The 20,104-nt window shown below is 42.7% G+C and overlaps 1 protein-coding gene across 7 annotated transcripts in view; it reads right to left on the reverse strand.

The window, feature by feature from the left end:
* Window positions 1–20,104, reverse strand: part of VPS13B (vacuolar protein sorting 13 homolog B) — a 903,527-nt gene that overhangs the window by 137,213 nt on the left and 746,210 nt on the right. For all 7 annotated transcript variants that reach the window (XR_012644370.1, XM_074986872.1, XM_074986870.1 and 4 more), the window contains one exon: window positions 5,982–6,389. Coding sequence is in view for 6 of the 7 variants with exons in the window: in XM_074986872.1 (XP_074842973.1) it covers window positions 5,982–6,389 (408 nt within the window). In the remaining variant the exon portion in view is untranslated. The remainder of the gene's footprint in view (window positions 1–5,981; window positions 6,390–20,104) is intronic.

Here is a 20,104-nt window from a genome sequence, read left to right on the forward strand (position 1 = left end):
CATTGTCAGGATAATCCCCTTTTACTCCTTCTTTTGCGCTTGCAGGGCATGCCATAATGACAAATAAAATCCCAGATGTTAGAGACCTGCTGAGGTCTCCACCTTTCCTTGAGTGTTGGGTTTAAGCTACTTGGGACATAGTGTCAAAACTGACAGGACCCTGATGCCCACACCCAATATTCATTAAGGTTTGTTAGTGATTTGTATAGCTGTCTACAAACTGCACTTCCACTTCAATCCTCAGTGGCCATTTAAATAGTTAGGCAGTCCTCTGGCTTTTACTGACAAAGAATTCATTTCCTATTGTTCAAATGTTGGAATGAGTTTAGATTTCTTTCTAAAAGTAACAAAGGTCTTCTGGGTGCTGTAAATGGCTTGTTACTGCTGCATATTATTTTAGGTAGTCATATCTAATTTAATGTTTTATTTCCCCTTAGGCTAACTTGCATATCTGCAGTATCCAAAGGCTATGACAATGCTTAGCAAAGTGTTCTCAAGAGGGCCAGTTAACTATGAAAAGTTTGGTATCTGCTCTATACCAATTAATATCCACATTTTATTTCTGATATTTATAAAAACATCTTAAATCCATTACATTTTTAATGTTTGACTAGTAGAAACATGCAGTTTTCACCTGAGAAACTGAATGTTTTTGTTTTTATTTCTGCCTCTTATTTGCATGCTATATCTGCTTAGTAGAGGAAAGGTAATGAAAATTATTTGAACTGTTATGTTACTCTTTGACCTAGAAGAAAACAATTGACTGGATTTTTTATGGTGTGAGATGCCAATAGCCCAGCATCAAGCCAAGAAGCTTTTCTCTTCTGCCCTCTTAGAACAGGATACTGGTGTACAGAATCTACAGTTGTCTCCTTCCCCCCTGCCCAGTCTGGAGATAGTACAGTTTCCAACCTTTCTTTTATGTCTTACCCAGGTATATAGCTCTAATTTTAAAATCAAATTACATTAGGTAATGGTGCATACGTGTAGGATACACGTACCCTGCTTTCTAGAATTTCCTGGTGAGCCTCTGTCAATTATCTAGTATTTAATGACATGAGGCACTACACAACAATGAGCTCTGTGCCGCACATCAAGCGGTACTAACTATAGTGAGACACACAGCATGCAAGACACCATATAAGAGGCGGTCAGCACATAACAGGATTAGGCCCATTTTAATTCCTGAGATTGCTTTTCAGCTCCAACTTTCTGACCAACAACACAAATAAAGTGCCTGAATGTTACCTGATCAAACTTACAGCATTCACCATTTCAAATTGCGGCTCCAAATTTACTCATCTAAAACTTGAATAAATGTCAACTTCTATCTTTAAATCACATATATTGGCTACAATTAAAATTTTAATTTACTTTCACGTGTAAACTACTGTTATTGACTATGTCAAAAAGTTATAGCTGTTGTCTTTATTAAACGAAATTTAAAACTACTGTTAATGATAACTTTAGTCACAGGGTTTTCTGCAGTAAAGTACTACTATATTACTAAAACCACTCAGGACATGAACATTAGTACAGAGAAAAATATAAGTATTCTAGCTGAAATTGGAAACTTGTTATTATAAGTCATTGTTGTATTAGAACCTGCAGAGTGTACAACAAAAAAAAAAAGTCGTCCCTTGAAACCCTAATGGGGTTTAGAGATGTATAATATTGCAACAGGCTAAGTGGAATGGACGTTTTTTAATTAGGTGTAAAATATCCATAGTTGTGATGTGTGCAATCATGATTGCAATTTACATCTCATCAAAAAATGGAAAAAAATGAATTCAACCCACTAGCCATTGTATTTTTCAATTTTATTCTTAATAATAGGATGAAAAGAAGAAATAAAATGGGAAGGTTTTGAATTTGCAAGATTAAAGTGGTACTAACTTTAAATGTCCTGAAGGGGAAAATAGTTTTTCAAAAATTACATATGGCAAGATTCTTTAATTTTCAAAAAGCAACACAAAATAAAAACAACTTAAGTTATTACCCAAGGTTATAAGCTTTTGTTCCTTCCCTTCCCCGATTAGGGAGGAAACAAGCCGACACCACATTCCCGTGTGTGTTTTTCTAAATAATTCTTAGCACATATGAATCCTCTAGCATTACAAACAGACTTCATCGCTTACATTAAAACTCATCTGGAAATGGGACCATTTACTGAGTTTATAAAACACTGTCACATAAAATGTGTAAAAAAATATTTCACTAAAAATAGCTTGCATAAGTAAGGGATTAGAGTAGTTTTTACTGAAATAATTGTTCCTTTGTAGTTTTTTCCATGATGTTTTTGAACAGTTTCTAAAACTATGTTTATTAAAGTCAGCACATCAAAAAGGATCAAAGGGAAAGTTAGTGAGACCCAAAGAAACTCTAAGTGTGTTGTGTTGTCTCACTAGGGAGTTATGCAGATTCAAGTAAACAAGTGCAAATTGTTGAGGTTTTAATGAAAATTTTCTACAATTACTGGATCTGAAGTCATTCTATATAATAACATCTGTACAGCAGATGGCCATACTGTATAAAAGGCAAGCAAGGCTCCTTTTTCTTTCCCTGTTTTTACAGTACATCTGAGATGACTACTTTTGTCACTGTGCTCAATTTGGTTCAGTAAATAATTCGTAAAATGCAGCTGCTACACATGGTCACAATACTTATATGACTATAAAATCAAAGACACAGCAAAGTATTTGAGTATTAGTTTCATACTATAAAATAAGTGACATTAGCCCTGCTCACCTCAAAAGGTAAATCTATAAAACTTTTTAAAATTTCTGAAGCACTGACATATTTTAGTCGTAGCTCTCAAAAATGTGATTGACAAAGCTACTGCATCTTTCCATTCAGTTAACTTGCATGATGTTGTTACACTTAATAAAACAATTCTTGCTAGTAACTGTAGTGTTCTTTTTTCTTGTGAAGATCTTTGAGACAAAAATATAATTCAAGTTCCCATGATAGTAATTTATCTTGCATTCTAAAGGTAATTTTAGGAAATATTAAATAAAGCAGTTTTAAACACAGTTCTTTGGAAACATGTTTTTCAATTATTGACACTTAAACACAATTTCCGATGTTGCTGTTAGAATTCAAAAGCTTGTGTGTATATGATAGTTTTTTCCTCTTTTAAAACAGTAATCTAAAGTAACTTTAATACCAGAAATGTGAAAAGAGTCCATTGATCTTACTTTTTAGCGTGGCTTGGGAAGTCACTCATAATAACAAATAATTAGCTTTAATTTTGATTAGGTTCAACATGGCTATCATTTTATTTAAAAGTGCTTGCCAGAATAAGAACTAGGGAGCTGAGAGTAGTTTACAGTATTAAAACAAAAACCAAAACCAAAATAACCACTCTTAAATCTGTCTCCTGGTGCTGCCAGAAAGATTAAGAAATACAACTTTGTAGCAGAATGTTTCTGAGGTTTAATGTGAAAGGTAAGGTAAATCCTTCTGGGAGACTGAAATCTCAGGGGAGGAAGTGATATACACTGTTGAGTTTGCCAAATTGCTTTATCGTACAACGACAGGATAGGCTTGGCTTTGATACACAGAAGCTTGCTGTGGACACCATAATGTAGCATCAGAGGGATAAAGTATGAGTATGACAGAAGAGAAGTGATAGAAGGAAAGAGGATTAGAACACACGGGAAAGGCTAAAACTATGTAAAGGATATTAAAAATGCCCTTTACTCAATTGCTGCTCTTTCCATATGAGGACTGAGATACAACTGGAAAAGCGTGGGAATGCATTCACTATTCCTGTCTGTACTGCAGTTCATTTGTGGATAAATCAAGAATTTCAGCCTGTAGCACTTTCATAGCCTTTCATGTCCTATGAACCTTGAATTTTTCATTTTTAACTTTTAAAACAATAAAAAAGCACTGAAGTTTATGGGCCTGAGCAGGAATATTTCTGATGAAAAAAATATAAATCACCTAGTTTGGCCTAGGACTCATACTTTTCAGCTACAAGCTATTTTCTTTATCTCTTGAGCTACACTGCCAGCTGTGGCTAACTTCCAGATCATGCAAATGCGCCATCTTATTAGTTTTCCTAAGAGACATTACTGTTTAAAAAATGGTTCCAAAATCCTCAACTCTAAGGAGGAATCAATTTATTTTTGGAGTTTTGCTAATTCTACTCACAGTATGAAATTCCTCCCATTTTTGGGCTATCCTACAATGCAATTGCTACACTGGAGCAGGTAGGCTGCTGTACTGTGTTTGGCGCTGACCCTCTATGCCAACAGAAGACAGCTCACCCATCACGTCTTGGAGAGGCAGAAGCTATGCTGGTAGGAGAGCATCTCCCGTCAATATAATGTCAGCCTGGACAGCATACAGTTCACTGTCACTGGTGTTAATTGTGATTGCTTTTCCAGACCCCTGAGCAACATAATTCTTCTCACATAAGAAAAAGTGAAGATCTGCCTTAGGTCTCACAATAATGACAGCAGTTGTCACAACTGGAGTTTCCATTTTCTGTCTGAGAGGGCCTGGGTACCTAATTCCCATTCATTATATTCATTTCAGTGAGACACAGGTGCCCAGGCACTCTTTTAACTCCCACAGCACAGCTGTCTGTATCTATAGGTGCCTAAATACCTTTAAAATCTAGTCTCTAGTATCTCAGGTGGGGAGATTCTAGTTTGTCTCTGGTGTATGCACAGCATGCTAGCAGCATGTCTTGTAGTGTCCCTATAGTAACAGAGATGCAGCTGTGTTAGTCTGTACTCCAACTATTTCACTAGAATTATGGCAAATTTATACTAAAACAGTAGCAATTAATAGTTACAGTACTTTGTAATTTATCCCAGGTTCTCAAACACTTTACAAATACCATTAAACCATATAATATCTCTGACAGGTACAGGATGTACTGAAACTATTCAATCCATTTTACTAATGAGGCAGAGATAGGTTAGCAGATTGGTTCAAGATCACTCATCAAGTCCAAAAGCAAGTACTTAGTATTCCTGAATTCCAGCTCCCAGTTCTAATTACCATACAAATCTGGCTGTGGAGGGACAGCTCATTGGTTTGAGCACTGTCCTGCTACACCCAGGTTTTAAGTTCAATCCTTGAGGGGGACATTTAGGGATCTGGGGCAAACGCATAATTAAAAAAAAAAAGTCTGTCAGTGATGGTGACAGGTCCTGCTGTGAGTTCAGGGGACTGGACTGTATGATCTCTGAAGGTCCTTTCCAGGTCTATGAGATAGGTTTATCTCCATATATTTTATTTTCATGGCAAAGAATACAGTGGAGGGCAAGCTTGGCTTCTCTATTAGTGGTGAACTACTGCATAAAATTGTAGTTCTGAAGTTTAGTGTGTTTGAGTGGAGGGTTTTGGGAGGGTTTATGGGGAAGAATGACTTTTTTTTTTGGGGGGGGGTGATGGTCTAGTTGTTACAGTAAAAGACTAGAAATCAGAAGTCTTGGGGCTAGACTGTCCAATCTAGCAAGGCCTCTCCGTACCGCGTAAGCTGTGCACAGTGGCCTTAAAGTGATGGGAGGAAAGCTAATGGGGAATTCCAGGGCTCTGTCCAAGCACAAAACCAGTGAAGACAGCTCTGCTATCTCCTGTGTCACCCTTCACCCTCCTGTGGGCTAAAGGAAGTTGGGGGCAGGGGCAGGATAGAATGGGGATAGAATGGGGAAGAATGAATGAATCTCACCAGCGCAGAGAATCCTCTACTATCATAGGGAAATTTATGCTGCTAGTGATGATGCCCCTGTGTGGCCATAACTTCCTGAATAAGGGACCTGCAGCTAGTTTACTGAGTTTCATTTCAAATCCCAACTCCTACCTAAGAGTAGAGAATAAAGGTAACCGGCTTTGCTATTGATCCACTGTACTACCTTGAGCAAAAAACCAAATCTCTATATCTCACTTCTCCAAGTTGTAAAATGGGTAATATGATGACACTTCTCAAATAAGTAGCATCTTTCATTTTTAAAAGTTCTTACCTGTAGTTTTATGCCCAGCTTTGACATTCAGACTTCCGCTGAGGTTTGATAAAGATGCTAACAGGCAAGGTTTTTTTGGGTGTGGTATGGTTTCCATAGAAGCAACCATTTGAGCAGTACGAATGGAAATCTTTTGAAAGCAGGAAAGAACTCTCCACAAGTTTTCTTGGACAGTAGTCATTTGCTCTCTGTTAGCACTTGCTGCAGACAGAGAATCCTTTCTACTGGAACACATGGGTGCTGATATGTCATCTCTGACTGGAATGCTATCAGCTGAAGAAGCAGGTTCCTTGCTAGTCTCATAGTCATTCATCCTTATTATCTTCTTCAGGAAATGGCTCACTTGATCAAGTTTGACAAAACTCAGGTTTGCTTTCAAAGGCTTTGATATCGCCACACTTATGTCAGCTGGAGAAAAAAATTATGAGAGACAAAAACACTATCAATTACTCATTTATTTCAAGCATGGAAAGATATTATTATTTCTCTTAAGTTTAGTTAATTTGACCATACTGAATTTTCAGTGGGTAAATTGGCTGACATTGAGATTTCAAAACAATTACTAAAACAGTTATCACTGAATGGAAGGAATCTACGAAAATCTTATCTTCTTGTTTCTCTTCAAGGGTCATCACAGCTTTATTAAAAGACATAGATGTAAACTCCAGCGTGTAGGAGGGTAAATACATAAGTCTGTGTGCATCAGACTGAAAATATACATTCCTCATTCCCTTGAGTTTTTGTAAAGCAACTTCAGTGATACTATATATAAACTTGAAAGCTGACAGTGGAAATTTTCACCACACGTACATTGATGGATAATGTGTATACTTGTTTAGCTTGCTACTCAGTGGTTATATAATACTGTGCTGTTTTAAATGTATTTTGTACTTTAATGTGACCTGTAAAGCAAACCCTGAAAAATTAGTTATGCTTAATCTCAGCTTTTGGGGAAACATTCAAGAAAGAAGCATTGTAACCGTTTACAAATATTTTTTCTCCTCCCTGAAATTTGCTTGGTACTTCCTGTGAAATTATATTGATATTTCCTGGCTTTATTAAAATATTTCACAGTACTTTATTTTGAGAAATCTCAAGATGAATTTCATGCATTACAATGACATTTCTGATAGCTGTGATGTTGTGTTGCTGCAAAGTACCAAGACTAATGTAGATGTTCAGCAGTATTGTTATGTTAGTTAAACCTTATTTTATGCTGCTGAATACTTCTCAGAGCCAGTCGGTCGAGGCATTCATCATAAAAATCCACATTTAACTGAGTTTTATTGTTCTGCCTCCACTCTAAGAAAGATGTGGGAATGGATGTGGTTTAACTGAAAGAGAACTTGACTCACTTAAAGTATTTGAGAATATCGGTATTTTGTTGACAAAACCCGTGGAATTTCCAGATTCCCAAGGCGTTCTGTCAATGGTAAATTGACAGAACACAGCACTTTTGTCAAAAGCCATATGCCGCTCCCCACGAGACATAATGCCTCTGTCGACAGAAAAGCCAGTCTGGACGTTCCAGGGGCCCCTCTGTGGACAGACAGGGCTTCCTGGACACCAGGTAGCCCTGTCCGCTGTGCGTCCGGTTGGCTGATTTGCCAATAGGGTGGCTGGACGATCTGGCTGCTTTCTGTTGACATAATGGATCACTCTTGCAATCCACCTGGCAGTTTGGCTACAATCTGTCAATAGAAGTTTTGCTGGAGTTTGGCTGTGATCGGTCAACAGAAGTTTTGTCGCTGTAATTTGGACATAGTCACACAGTGCAGGCCATCAATCTTTCCTTAATTGTTCACCCTTACTTTTATCTGTTCCAACATGGTTTCATGTAGCCCATATGGATTAAGGGCCTAGAAAAAAGGAGGGAGTTAACTCCCCACTATAACATACACTAGGAACCCTGAACCCTCTGCCTTACCTTCATTAAGACGTATTTTCCTCTAAAACCCCTTCTAACCCATTTTTTTTCCTGATAGCCATATTCACTCTATAATGAGCACCTGCACTGGGTACCTAACAAACTTTTTAGTTATTACGTTGTGTGATTAGAAGCTATCTCCTATACCACCCCACCACGTCCCAGACCTCGTGTGGGGAAAACAAAAAACCTAACCCCATCTTCAGCAGTCTGTAAGTAAGGGCAGCACCCCCAAATAGAAAAAGGCAACAAGCATACTGCCCAAAGATCATGAAGAATCCCAGTTCTACTCCTAATCAATGGCCAAGAGGATGAATGATCAAAGCCACGGAGGTCTTCCCAAATGCCCGGAGTGCAAATAGCCTTTTTCCCCAGACGCCTGAAAGAGTAGTGTCTCCACAAAGACACTTGATCTTGCTACTTCTTATTCTTCCCTGCCCTTTCCAGCCCAAGGTAATCTTTCCACTTTTGTACCAATTGCAGAGGGTGCCCACTGTACAGTCAACAACCACCATTTGTCCCGTCAGCCACACAAGAACACACTGCATACTGTTGCTGTGAGTACATTTGAGCTGTGCAGTTCAGCTTTCATTTAGCAAAGAAGAATGAAAAGTGGCAGTTGCCCTTTTTAGGAAAAAAAGATTCTTTTTTCCCCCTCTGTCGTTCTCAGTTGCAGAGAACATTGTATTCACTTTCACTCATGCAACTAAGCTATGTGAAATGTTCACAATAAAATACAAAACTGGCTGATTTTAGGTTTTGTTACAAGTTCACGGTGCAGTCAGTTTGTTGAAAGGTTCACATAGGTTGATAAACCTTTAAATCAGAGCTGTTTCAAGTTTGAAATGGCCAGCTTATTCACTTAAGACAAAATCATTTGAGCTTTGTGGTCTAGCCAGATGAACTGAGCTCTTCTGCTTCTCAAGCAACATGAAACACTGCACCTCAATGGTAAAGGGCAGCAAGAGTAGGCTGTTTCAGCACAAGTCAGAGAATCATGTAAGCACATGCTTAGTTTACCGTAACTACCTTCTCAAAAGCAGTCCTGAATCAGGGCATTAGCCCCTTAAAGTAAAAACAGAAGTTATTCACTTTGTGCAGTAATGATGGTTCTTCCAGATGTGTGTTGGGCTCAGCCAGCATCACAGATCAGAGGCTTGCTAGCAGCACACAATGGACATGCGCCTGTGCAATCACAGTGCATGCTGGTCACTTCACTGGGGATCACATGTGCAGCCCTCGCTCTCCTCAGTTACTTTATTGATGCCCTTACACTGTATACTGCACCGAACACTGGGGAGACAGGCAGGATATGGAGCACCCACAGGGGGGCACATCTCAAAGAACCATCATTACTGAACAAAGTGAGTAACTTCTCTTTCTTCTTCAAGGGATGTCGCCATGGGTGCTCCATGGCAGATGACTATAAAGCAGTACCCTCTAATTGGATGGTCAGTCCTGAGTCGGTGCAATTACTGAAGACAGTACTGTTTTAACTACTGCTATATCTTTGTCTGAATGTGACTGTGTTGCATAGGCTATCATGACTGTATGGTTGGAGGACCATGTGGCCACATGGCATATGTCCTGTAATGGCACTCCCTTTAGGAAGGATGTTGATGTCACAATCAATAATGTACAATGGGCTCTAGGTGTTGATGAGAGAGGACTATTTAGGATAGAATAACGCTGCACTGTACATAGAGATACAAGTCTGCATATACATTGGGATGAAAGAGGCAATCCCTTTGGCCTCTCAGCAACAGATAAAAATAACCTTTGAGACTTCCTAAAGGATCGTGTTCGGTCTGTGTAGAAGAATATTGCCCTTTTGACATCTACTGTGTGTAATCTGGCTTCTGTATGAAAGGCATGAGGTTTAGGATAAAAGGTAGAGAGGACTATGGGTTCATTAATGTGAAATTGAGAACATCTTTCGGGAATAAATGAGGGTAGAACTACTTTGTGTTTGTGGAAAATTGTATATGGTGGAGAGTCAGTCAAAGCAGCTTTCTCTTACACTACAAGCTAATGTTATAGAAGTAGAAACGGGGTTTTCATTATTAACATGGCTAGTGAACACATGGCCATTGACGTGAATGGTGGTCCCATCAGTGTACGAAGGACAAGTTCCAAGTCCCAAGCGGGTGTGTGGGTTTATGCGGAGGTATAATGTTTTATACGCCTTTCCAAAACCTCTTTAAAATTGGGTGGTTGAATACCAAGAATTCTTCTAAAGGTCAGTGGAAGGCTGTTATTGCAGAAAGATGGATTCAGACTGAGGAAAGTGACAGGTGAGTATGCTATAGGTGAAGAATATAATCCAGAATCAAATGCAGTGGTGCTTTTGTGGGTTGGGCACTCCTTTCAGAATACCAGTCTGAAAAGTAGTTCCACTTAAAATGGTAGGTCTTCTGTGTTGTTTCTTCTCTGGTCTATAACAAAATGCCTCTCACTTGTTGAGAGTAGTGGTATGTGCCTTCTAGGAGCTACACAGAAACCAGGCTATCAGATGTAGCGTATGCAGTCGGAGATGGAGCATCAAGCCCCCGTTCTGAGAAAGTAGGTTTGGATGGCTGAGAAGCAGGTAAGGAGAACAAACAGCTAGATGAGAGCGTGAAGGGAACACAGATCTGTCTGGGCCAAGCCAGAGCTATGAGGTTGATTCGTGCTCCATCTGCCTGGATTTGCCTGAAGACTCCTGGCGATCAGTGGACTGGGTGGGAAGGCATACAGAAGGTGAGTATTCCAGGAGAGGAGAAAGGCATCCCCCCAGAGATCTGTGGCCTTTGCCTGCTCTCGAACAATACTGACTGCATTTGGAATTTTGTGGCATTGCAAAGAGCTCTGTAGATGGGTGACTCCATGTCTGAAAGAGGCGTTGAGTCACTTTGTGATGGAGCTCTCATTTGTGATCGAGGAAGAAATAACGACTGAAGGAGTCTGCAAGTGTATTGTTCATGTCTGGCAGACACGAAGCCATAAGGACAATGTTGTGCACAATGCAACAGTTCCATAAGTTTAAGTCCTCTGCACAAAGAGATTGTGATTGACATAAAACTTTGTCATGGAATTGTTTGTAAGGATTTGGATGGTCTTGTTTTGAATATGTGGGAGAAAATGCTTGCAAGCATTGAAGACAGTGTGTAGTTTGAGGAGACAGATATGCAGCCTCTGTTCCTCCTTGGTCCATTGACCCTGGACGTGGTACTGCTGACAATACGCTCCCCCTGCATCTGAGAAGCGACACATTTGTTGTGATGGTTCAGCACAATGAAATGGGACCCGCCTCACAACAATGTTTTGTTCTTGGGTCCACCAGCGTAAAGATGAGATTACCTTCAGAGGTATCATCACCTGCCCGTGAATGTGATGTCTGGTGGCGGTGTATACCGATGCCAGACAATGCTGAAGACACCAGAAATGTAGCCGAGCACTGGGGACAACGTAAGTAGTGGCTGCCATATGGCTGAGGAGGCAAAGACATGTAAGAACAGGTACTGTAGGTCTGATGGTGAGCTCTGATAGACGGTTCCTTATAGCCTTTTAACACTGGAACAGAAGGGTAAGCATCAATGGTTTTGGAGACGAGTCGAGCTCCTAAGAAATTGATGACTGTGATAGGTTCTACAGTTGTTTTAGCAATATTTATGAGGAAACCTAGAGACTGTACAAGCTATCTCACAGACTGTACCATGGTTCTTGTGGTCTGTTGGGAAGAGCCTCAAGAAATCACAGGAGCAGAGCCATCATCAAGTTATGGGAATATAGCGACACCTTGCCATCTGAGCTGTGCAGCCACTGGTGTGAGGATTTTGGTGAATACCCTGGGGACAGATGAAAGCCTGAAGGAAAGGACTCTGTACTGATAATTCTCTGACTTGAGGAAGAAGAGCAGGAAGCGCCTGTGAACAGAGTGAATGGTGATGTGGAAATAGGCACCTTGAAGGTTGAGGGCTGTGAACCAGCCCCCCTCGTCCAGTGCAGGGATTATAAGAGATAGTGTGGTCATCTTGAAGTGCTGTTTGTGAATGTATTTGTTCAACAGCTGTAGATCTAGGATGGGTCTCCAACCCCATTTTCTTTTCCGTTAGGAAGTATTTTGAATAAAATCCTTTCCCCTGATGTTGTTCCGGAACTTCTTCTATGGCCCCAGTTTGAAGGAGGTGCTATACTTCGAGATGCAGTAAGTTCTTGTGGAAAGGGTCCCTGAGAAGGGATGGGGAAGGAGGGGATGTTGGAGGTACAGAGAGTACAGGCATAGTATATCCCTGGGCAAGAATGTCTAAAGCCCACCTATCTGTGGTTATGAACACCCACTGGTGGTAAAAAGGGGCATAGGTGGTTGTGGAATATTTGGGAAATCTGGTGCACTGAAGACTGTGGGAGGTTGGATGAGTCTTTGACCAAAATTTCAAACCTGCTGCTTTGAGACAGATTGTACTGCTTTTCAGTTATTTTGGGCCCTGAGCCTCTCATTCTGCAGCCTGCTAGCATCAGGTTGGTATGATCTCTAGGATTGTCTCACAAAATATTTGTGATATAGGGTGCATGTCCTTTTGCGTAATGGAAGAGTGTACATCCCCACAGTGTGCAAAGTAGCACATGTATCTTTGCTGGAATGCAGGATCTCTTCAGTATTTGCCACAAAGACCCTGATCTTATTAAATGGTAAATCTTCTTTTGCCTGGAGTTCTTTTGGGATGCCTGCTGCTTGCAGCCATGAGGACCTTCTCATGATAATGGCGGCAGCTATGGCTCTGGCTACCATATTGGTTGATTTTAGTGCCATCGGCAATGCTCTTTTAGATGCAGTGCAATCTTCTTGAATTTTAGACTTAAGGATGGGTCTCTTGTCCTTGAGAAGATGATGAATCAATTGAGAAAGTTTGGAGTAACTGTCGAAGTCATGATTAGCTAGAAGCTCCATGTAGTTAGCTATATACAATTGAAATGTTGAAGACTACATCTTTCTACCAAATAACTCTAAGCATTTATGCTCTTTATCAGGAAGGTTACTTCTATATGTGCTGTGTTTTTGCTCTCTGATTGGCTGCATCCACCACAAAAAAGTTGGTTTGTGGGTTTTAAGAATAGAAAATCCATGCCCTTTGTGAGGACAAAGTGCTTTCTGTCGTCTCGTTTGCTCATAGGTGTAGCCGTGGCTGGTTTTCGCCAGACTTCCTCTGCTGCCTTCATTATAGCTTCATCAAGTGGTAGGGCTGCTGACTGAGGAAGATGGTTGTAGACTTTTTGGAAGCTTGTGTTGTTCCTCTGGCATCTGTTATGGTAATCTCCTGGCTAATTAACACCCTTTTAAAAAGATCTTGAAATTGTTTTACGTCATCCAGAGATGGATGGTTTATGGGTGTGATTACTTCCCCGTGAGATATCAAAGATTTAGCTTGGCAAATCCAGAGGCAGCTGTGATTCAATATCATCTGACATGTGAGTATCATGAAATTCTACCTCCTTCTCATGGTATGAGGAAACAGATCTGATAGGAGATGGCTGCTGCTGTTGTACGATGGGGGATACTCTCAGGTGATCTCTAATGGGACCACAGCAGTGACAGGGTGATAGGTGCGATCGGGATCTAGAACAGTAAGACCTGTGTGGGTGTTCTGCATAGTAATAATGGTGATCATCTAAGTAGTAATGCGATTGGTGCACTTGGGGATAAATGCTCTGAGAAGATACTTCTGTGGTCAAAGTACCTATTAGCGCTAGAGAAGTCTGGTGATGTGAGAGCATGTGGGAAATGACTGACCAGTCTGTGTGAAGGAGATCAATGCATGGCAGCATAGTGAGGGCGAAGTGATTGGTCAGACCTCAGTGTTCTATAATGGGATGACAATTGTACTGGGGTTTGTTGTTGTTGATCCCCTGGTGCTGAGGGACAGCACAGCACCGTGTATTGCTCTGGCACCAGGAGTGGCACTTGTCTGATCTGTGCCATTTGAATGCTCAGTGCAGCAGCTGCAGCTTGGTCTGCCAGCGCTGGTGATAGAGACTGCACACCCACCTGTGGAGCTGTTGCTACCATTGAATCAGGGACTGAAGTCGCTTTATGCAAAGTGTGGCTTTTGTATGCCCAGTGTGCCTGGCTTATCTCCCATGCTCACTCTAGCCAGGAGTGAGGCGTGACAGAGAAGGCTTAGATCTTGCTTTTGTCCTCACTAAGGTGGCAGTGGAATCCCTGTCAAAAAGGATATTCTCCATATTATTTTGTCTGCCCAGTGCTGGCTCAAAAGCCTCATCAAAGAGGAGCATTTTTAAATGCAGCTCCCTGTCTTTCCTGGCTTGAGCTGTCAGGTTCTTATACTGAGAGTATTTCTGTGAATGTGAGCCTCTCTGAGGCAATGTGTATACTCAGAGTGACTGTCTGAGGCAGGCATAGGGCTGCGGCATTTACAGCACTTTTTGAATCCTGGCGAGAAAGACATAGCTGATATCACAGAGTTTCTTATTCTCTTTTCTTCTTTCTTTCTGTCTTTTTTTTTAAATGGAAGTGGACGCCTCAGCAAACTATGTACAATCTACATTGTAACTATTAACTGAAGGAAGGTAATTCTGAATAAGGGAGAAATTCTTTTTCTTCTCTATTGTCTAAGGACACTAACCAAAGAGATAATGTGAAGAAACTACTAACTATAAATCCAAGTTTTTCTATTCAACAGAACTGAAGAGTGAGAGAGGTGTCAAGCTTATTTCATGGCCAAGGGCAGCAACGAAGGAACTGAGGAGAGCAAGGCTGAGCACGCGATCTCTGGTGAAACAACCGGCATGTGCTGTGATCACACATGCACAACCTCACTGTGTGCTGTTAGGAAAAATCTCCAACCTTTGGTGCTGGAGGAGCCCGACACCTTTTGTGGAGCACCCACGGGGACACTTACTGTGGAGCACCAGGGGGACACCACTTGAAGAACTAGAACTTTTTTCTTACAATGACAGGACATAAATTTGCTAATGGAAAGATCAGACTTCCATGACATTGTTAAGGAAACATGAAATAAAGCCTTCCTGGAAATATGTTGTTAATGTTTCATTGGCAGCAGTTAGCTGTAAGTTACCATTGAAAAAAGCTATTTTAATCATAACTCACGATATTGATTAATACTTTTCTGAGAAACATTCTTTTTGTGCTCAAATTTTCCATGTTGAATTGAAAAGTATTTTACTAGCTAAGTCAGGTAAATAATTGAAAGGTACATATTCAGGCTACAAGGATGGGCAGAAAATAACAAAATAATTAACAGCTTGAAATAAACTGCGAAAAAGGGGTAAGGGTATGGTAAGTTATGGAGGTCCACGTTTTTAAAAGTACTTAGGTGCTATTGCACTCAGTGGTACAATGCCTAACTGATTTAGGATCCTAAATATAAATTTTAAAAGGATTTATGAGATCTTTTCCTCAAGTGCATATTTGACTACTGATGCTCTCCTGTAGCAGTATATTCCACTTCTGCAGACAGCGAGAATGCACGTACGCTAATATATGTGTTACACAGAAGAGGTAACAAGATAAACTCCTACAATACCCCGATGAGTAATTGACCAGAGGACTCTCTTGGGATCTCTCAGACAGAGAATGAGATAGGGATGGATTAGTCAGAGAGACTGAACTGAGGTGCACTTGAACAGCTGAGCAAAAAATCATGCACAGCACCTGTCTCATTAGGTCTGCATTTAATCAGTGCTATTAGCCACCTGCTTTTATAAACCTTGAAAATACAATAAAAAAGTACTTAAAACACAGAAGCAAAGCTTTCCTGGCTTCCCTGTTTTCCACACTGAAAGACTGTGTAACATAGCAAACAAAAATCTCATGCCTGATAACCTAATATAAAATTTTGTCAAGTTGTTATTATACAGGGAATCAGGCCTTGCAGAAACTGGTGTCATCCAAGAGCATAACTGCAAAAAAATTAACACTGGAGCTTTTGTTGTAAATATTTTAATGATCTCATAATAAAGATCATGCAATAAGATTGTTTGGCATTTTAGGTAAAACATAAAAAAGCCCCAAAATAAAAAGGAGCAATGCACATGATTTGTTTCTTTGTTCTGTTTTATGCTTTCTCCTTACACAATGAAAGAAACATTAACATTCACTCTGAGAAAAACTTATTGAAGTTATGGACAGAATACATATCAGTAGAGACCAGAGGCATCTTACTGAATAGGATAAAATCAAAATGGATGACATTTTCAACCCTTTATTTGGCCTCTTCATACCAGGCAAAAGGGCTATTGCATCACAAAAGGGTATTAAAAACTCTGGGCACAAGTGAAAGAGAATTCCAGAGTGCAAAAAACCCAGTTACCTGTTCTGTAACTAGTGTTCTTCGACATGTGTTGCTCATGTCCATTCCAAGGTGGGTGTGTGCTGGCGCATACCCAGTTCCAGAAGCTTCTTGCCCTCACCAGTAGCTATAGGGTTGATACAGCTCCCCCTGGAGCGGTGCCTGTAAGGCGACCAATATATGCACCATCCAACCTGCCCCACCTTCAGTTCCTTCTTGCCAGCTACTCTGACAGCAGGAAAGGTGGGACGGTTTTGGAATGGACTTGAGCAACACATCTCGAAGAACACCAGTTACAGAACAGGTAACTGTCTTTTCTTCTTCGAGTGATTGCTCATGTCCACTCCAAGTTGGATGAATGCAGGCCAATGGAGGCAGGGTTGGAGCCCTGGATGGAATGTAGTACAGCCCTGCCCACGGCAGTGTTCTTTCTGGCTTGCTGTGTCAACGCATAATGGGCCGTAAACATGTGTATGGAGGACTAGTTGGCCGCCCTGAAGATGTCCTGGATAGGAACCCGGGCCAAATACGCTTTTGAAGAAGTCTGTGCTCTGGTAGAGTGAGCTCTGATTGGGGAGGGGGTATCCCTGCCAGTGTATAGCATTCCTTAATGCAGGCCACTATCCAGGAGGAGATCTGCTGGGAGAAGACCAGTAGCAGACAGGATGAAGGGTCTTCCAGCACAACAGCTGCTGGGACTTTCTGAATGGGTTGGTCCTGTCCATATAGAAGGCCGAACATCTAAAGAATGTAAACTCTGCTCTCTATGGGAGGCATGAGGTTTCAGGCAAAAGACGGGTAGGACAATGTCCTGGTTGATATGAAAGGGGGAGACCACCTTTGATAGAAAAGCTGGATGTGGTCTCAACCAACCTTGTCCTTGTGGAACACCATATAAAGTGGGTCCACTGTCAGAGCCCTTAGTTCTGATACCCTCATGGCTGAGGTAATGGTCACCAGGAATGCTGTTTTGTAACTAAGAAATAGGAGGGAACGGTAAGCAAGGGGCTTGAAAGGGGCCCCCATGAGTCTTGACAATACCAGATTGAGGTCCCACACTGGCAGAGGGGGTCATACCTGTGGTCTGACCCTTTCCATGCCCTTCATAAACCTTTTTACAACAGGGTCTGAGAAGACCAAAGATAGACCTGGCCTAGGGTGAAAGGCCGGGATAGCTGCTAAGTGCACCTTGGTAGAGGATACCGATACCCCTTCCTGACTCAAAAACAACAAGTAGTCCAGAATAACTGGTATTGGAGTCAGTACTGGGGATAACCCCTTTTGAGTGACCCAGATAGAAAGTCTTTTCCATTTGGCTATGTGTGTTGCTTTTGTGGATGGCTTCCTGCTGTTCAACAGCACTTCTTTCACAGGTCCCGAGCAAGAGAGCTCCACTGCTTTCAGCCATGGAGCTTCCATGCTATGAGATGCAGTGCTTGAAGGTTGGGGTGCTGCAGTTTCCCCTCCTCCAGTGTCAACAGGTCTGGGCTTAATGGCAGCGCCATTGGGTCGCAGATGGACAGCTCCAAGAGGGTTGAGTACCAGTGCTGTTGAGCCCACGCTGGGACCACTAGAATGACCGATACCTAGTCTGACCAAATTTTGAGTAGGGTTCGGTGGATGAGTGGCACCGGAGGGATGGTTTAAAGCAGGGGGCCTGAGTAGTGAATGCTGAATGCATCTGCCCAGGAACCCAGGCTCTGGTTCTGGTACAAGCAGAATGTCTGGCACTTTGTGTCAAGATGGGAGGCGAATAAGCCTATTTGGGGATGTTCCCACTTCTGGAAAATTAAACACAGCAGGTCCAAGTGTAGTGACCACTCGTGGTTCATGAAAGACCTGCTGAGATGGTCCCCCAGGGAGCTGTGGGCCCCTGGTAGATAATCCACTTTTAGGAGAACTTGATGTTAATGCAAAACTCCCAGAGCCTGAGGGCCTCATGACACATGGGAGAGGAGTGTGCACCCCTTGCTTGTTTATATAGTACATGGCTGTGGCGTTGTCCATGCTCACAGCTACACATTGACTCTTTAGACTGTCTGAAACACCTCACACGTGAGCCTGATGGCTCTGAGTTCTTGATCGTTTATGTGGAGCCGGGTTTCCTCCTTGCTCCACAGGGCTGGGTCTGGTGCTCTCCCAGATGTGCCCCCCAGCCCATGTCTGAGGTGTCCATGATTAGAGAGAGGAAGGGTTGTAGGGGGCTGAAAGGCACTCCCATGAAGATCAATTGTGCCTCCAGCCACTGGTGCAGGGTTAACTGTACCCATTGTGAGACTGTCACCAAGTCTATGTTGTCCATGACAGGTTGGTACACTGAGGCAAGCCACAGTTGGAAGGGATGCATTCACAGCCTGGCATGCTGGACTACAAATGTGCATGCCGCCATGTGGCCCGACAACCTGAGGCATCCTCGGGCCATCCTGGTGGGGAACTTGATCTATTTGTAGATAAGAGATGCCATGGCCTGAAACCTGTCTCTCCCTATGGTTCGCTGCATTGACAACAAGGGAATCAGGGGGAGGATGGGTGAACAAGTGCTCATTGCCTTGGGCAGAATCAAAGTACCAATGCTTGTTCCTTCTGGCTGTGGGTAAGGTGGAGGCTAGGGTCTGCCACACTGTCTTTGCCGTAATGGAAATTGTTTTAATAATGTGCAGTGCCACCCTTGTGGGCCCCAGTGCCGACAGGCTGTCACTGGGTCCATTTCGTCCCTGACTTCCTCTGCTTGTGTACCCAGGCCCTGGGCTACCCTGAATAGCAGTTGTTCATATGCCCTACTTTCCTCCATAACTGGTGATGCCAAGGATCCAGCCAAGGCTTTGTGTGGAGAGGATGAAGACAATGCACCTGCCCCTTCCATGCCCATCGGCAAGAGGGGTCCTAACTTCCCTGTTTGAATGCCCAGTACCGTGGCCTGCAGTGCTGTGCTCAGTGCCTGGGGTAGAGCACCGGAACATAATGCAGGCTGCACTGGGGCATGTTGGGATGGCTCGGCACCTGGGATAGCATGGGCCCTGCTGGTGCCATTACCGCTGGTGCTGTAGGTCCTGGTGCCTGCAAGGGTGGTGCCCAGAGTTGGGTTGGTGCTGTCTGCGATGATGCTGAGCTCACTGAAGGTCAGGCCCTGTGACTGTTCCAGTGGAGACGCCCCCTGTGACACCAAAGGCACCGCCCTTGGCACCTGGGGAGTGCCAGGCGCCCTAGCAGGGAGTCCCACTGCCTGCCCCTGTGTTTCATGGATCGCCTATGGAGTCCAAAAGGGCCATTGGGATTCACCTTGAGAGGTCACCTACCAAACTTCATCTGAAGGGTGACGGCGCTCGCTGCGGTGCAATGTTCTCATACTCCCACTCCTAGCGGAGCTGGAGTAATAAGAGTTGGACTCTGATGCTGATGAGCAGAGAGGTGCCCTGGGGCTCGTGGTTTGTGCAGACTCCTGTTGCCCTTGCGCCGTGCGGATAAGGCACACTAAACAGAGTCATTGTGGTTGGTATGCCCTGTGGAAGCTGGTCTGGTAACAGAACAGTGACGGTGCCATAAAGGATGACTCCTGCCTGGTGGTCTGCATTGGCATCTGTGTCTGGGGCAATGCCTCCGGTGGCGATGAGGATTCTCGGTGCTGCGTTGGCCCCAGCACCGAGATCTACAACAGGCCCTGTGCTGCACTGAAGGCCTCCCGCATTGATGGCAGCCTTGGCGAGCACAGGCTCCTGCCTCATGCTGGCATCAATGCCTGCTCTTCATGACCCAACTCATGATGCAATCTGGCAGATTCCTTGGAGGGTTCTCGGCACTTTACCCTCTTAGGGGACTGACTTCTGTGTCACCTTGTAGTGCTAGGCACAGACACCTGGTCCCAATGTTGGGAGCTTTCTGATGGCACT

This window comes from Carettochelys insculpta, chromosome 2 (genome assembly GCF_033958435.1).
Source record: "Carettochelys insculpta isolate YL-2023 chromosome 2, ASM3395843v1, whole genome shotgun sequence".
Lineage (NCBI taxonomy): Eukaryota > Metazoa > Chordata > Testudines > Carettochelyidae > Carettochelys > Carettochelys insculpta.